Source organism: Eimeria acervulina, genomic scaffold (genome assembly GCF_000499425.1).
Source record: "Eimeria acervulina Houghton genomic scaffold, Eah_scaff1461, whole genome shotgun sequence".
Taxonomy (NCBI): Eukaryota; Apicomplexa; class Conoidasida; order Eucoccidiorida; family Eimeriidae; genus Eimeria; species Eimeria acervulina.
Window position 1 is genome coordinate 2168 of NW_013550228.1, and position 3205 is coordinate 5372.

The following is a 3205-nucleotide window of genomic DNA, read 5'->3' on the forward strand; positions in this document are numbered from 1 at the left end:
TGCTGCTGCTGCTGCTGCTGCTGCTGCTGTCTCCTTGTCCTTCTTTATCTGTCTCTTCTTCATCTTCTTCGTTCTTTCGCTTTCCTTCTCTTTCTTTGTCTCCTGTCTCCTCCGCTACATCAACAAAACAAACAAATATAATAGACAAATAAAAATAAATAAAAACAAATAAAAGATATTAATAAATAAATAAAAGATATTAAAAGACATAAAAGGAGACAAAAGAAAATTAAAAAAGATTAACAAAGACAGAAGGAGACAGAAAGAGATAAACAAAGACAGAAGGAGACAGAAAGAGATAAACAAAGACAGAAGGAGACAGACAGAGATAAACAAAGACAGAAGGAGACAGACAGAGATAAACAAAGACAGGAGACAGACAGAGATAAACAAAGACAGAAGGAGATAGACAGAGATAAACAAAGACAGAAGGAGACAGAAAGAGATAAACAAAGACAGAAGGAGACAGAAGGAGGCAAAGAAAGACAAAAGAAGTCAAAGAAAGATAGAGGGAGATACAAAGAGAAGAAGAGACAGCAAGAAGAGACACAAAGAGACAAAAGGAGACAGACGAAAATAAAAAGACATAAAAGAGACAATCAGAGACAATAAAAGCAAAAGAGAGACAAAAGGAAGCAAATAGAGACAAAAGGAGACAGCCAGAAACAAACAAAGACAACAATAAACAAACAAAGACAGCAATAAACAAACAAAGACAGCAAGGAGCACAAGGAGACAGCAAGAAGCAAAAGGAGACAGCAAGAAGCAAAAGGAGACAGTAAGAAGCAAACAAACCCCCAAATGCATGCGGCTGCTGCATAAACCTCTTCTCATCTTCTTCTGCAGATTTGTCTAACAATAACATCGCCAAGACACTGAGTGCTGTGGTGTTGCTGAGACACATTAATACCGCAAACCCTAGGGTTTAGGGTTTAGGGTTTAGAGAAGAGACTAACACTAACACGGCCTCCGCAACGGCCAGCAAAAAATCCAAGTGATACATATACAAACGCGAAAACCCTAAACCCTAAACCCTAAACCCTAAACCCTAAACCCTAAACCCTAAATGACTTACTTCTCGTCCAGTTTGATGCAGTGTTCAAATGCTGCTTCGGCTTTTGCCAGTTCTTCGATCTTTGCAAATAACAAACCCCAAACCCCAAACCCTAAACCCTAAACCCTAAACCCTAAACCCTAAACCCTAAACCCAGACCTGTGACAAGTTCAAGTCTCGGAGTGTCCTCTGCGTGCGTCTTCCGCACTGCGAGGGCGTGAGGGTTTAGGGTTTACGAGGAAGCGCTTAGGGTTTAGGGTTTAGGGTTTAAGGTTAGGGTTTAGGGTTTAGGCACCTCGTAGTAAGCGAGCCCCAGGGAGCTGAACATCTGCGCGTCTTTCGGGTTAATGTCGATAGCCCTGCAGCAATTCAATAAAGAAAATAGTTTAGGGTTTAGGGTTTAGGGTTTACACTTTACAGTATATATACAAACTACACGCAAACCCTAAACCCTGCGCCCCAGCAGCCCCCTAAACAAATCCAAACCCTAAACCCTAAACCCTAAACTCCAAACCCCAAACCCTAAACCCCAAACCCTAAACCCTAGGCCGCAAACTCCGGAACTCCAGACCCTAGACACAATACCCTCTATCCTGGACGCCTAAACCCCAAACCCTAAACCCTAAACCCTAAACCCTAAACCCTAATCTGTTGTTTACCTCCAGTATCTTTTGATGGCTAACTCGAATTCACCCTGCTCGAAGTATAAGTGCCCCAGGAGCTTTTCAAGAGATAAAAATTGAGGGGCCCCCAAACCCTCTTGCTGTTCTTCTATCCTTCTTCTTGCGTGCTGCTTTGTGCTGTACACCACGCCCCCTATCTCTGCTACGCTGCACACACAACTCGCTCTCTCCCGGGGGCCCCCAGCTGTCTCCTGGGGCCCTCCAGCTGTCTCCTGGGGCCCCCCAGCTGTCTCTAAGGACCCCTCAGGTGCCTGTGGAGGCCCCTTGGGTGTCTCTGAGGGCCCCCCAGGTGTCTCTTGGGGGCCCCCAGCTGTCTCTGTGGGGCCCCTAGGTGTCTCCTGGGGCCCCCCGGGTGTCTCTGAGGGGCCCCCAGCTGTCTCCAAGGGGCCCCCACCCTCTTTAGGGCCGCTTGATGTTGTAGGGGGCCCCCCTGCCTCCTGGTTGTGCTCATCCTTGACTATATCAAGGGCATCCCTAGAGTCTGCTGTACCCTTTGGGGGTCTTCTAACTGTCTCCTTTCTGTCTGTCTCTCCTATGTCTACAGATGATAAGACATTACTTTGGGGGGGGCCCCCACGCGCAGCAGGGGAGGGGCCCCTGCTACTCTCTGCTGCAGGACTGGCATGCGAATCTCCTGAAGCTGCTGAAGCAGAACCCTTTGCTGCTGTTGCTGCTGCTTCTGTTGTTGTTGCTGCTGCTGCTGCTTCCGTTGCTGCTGCTGCTTCCGGAAGTAACTGCTCGGATGCAGCAGACTGCGAGAGACGAGGAGAAGGGGTAGGGGTTTTACTGTCTCCTTTTGCTGCTGTAGGCTCATCGGCAGCTGCTGCTTCATTCGCAGTTGCTGCTGCTGCTCCTGCTGCTGCTGCAGTTCCTGCTGTTGCTGCTGTTTCTGTTTGTGTGTGTTTCGCATTGGATATGGAAGGGGAATCTGTGTGTTGGTGCTGATTAGGGTTTAGGGTTTGGGGTTTAGGGTTTAGGGTTTGAGTGTTATCAGCTATGAATCTTTGAATCTCCTGAATTGCTGCTGCTGCATCTCCCCGCCTAAACAGCAGCACACCTAGTTTATAACAAGCGTCAGCATCTTTAGGATTATGCTGTAGTTTCGCTCTCTCTATTTGTGTCTTGGCCTTTAAATCTTCTTCGCTGTCTCCTTCACCGTCTCCTTTTTGTCTCCTCGCAGCTGTCTCCTTTTGCTGCAGCTCTTGAGAGATTGCTTTATTAAAGACAGGTGAATAAAGCAGCAATGTTGGTAGACTCTCATTATCTTCATTAAGCCCTTCTATAGGGGGGCCCTTAAGGGGGCCCCCCCCAGACACCCCAGGGGGGCCCCCCCCAGACACCCCAGGGGGGCCCCCCCCAAGGGGGCCCCATCCACTGTTTCTATTCTTCATTCGGTGCATAGACAGATTTAATCGAGAGCTACGAGGAGCTAGCCGAGCGCCTGCAAACAAAAAGAAAAACAAAGAAA

General features: G+C 47.9%; 1 protein-coding gene across 1 annotated transcript; it reads right to left on the reverse strand.

Moving 5' to 3' along the window:
• Positions 1-1499: 1499 nt before the first annotated feature.
• Positions 1500-3137, reverse strand: EAH_00060010 (hypothetical protein, conserved; the record flags this gene model as incomplete). The annotated part of the gene is made up of 3 exons (XM_013397104.1): positions 1500-1524; positions 1714-2626; positions 2795-3137. The coding sequence occupies 3 exons, from the start codon at positions 3135-3137 to the stop codon at positions 1500-1502; spliced, it is 1281 nt and encodes a 426-aa protein (XP_013252558.1).
• Positions 3138-3205: the final 68 nt, after the last annotated feature.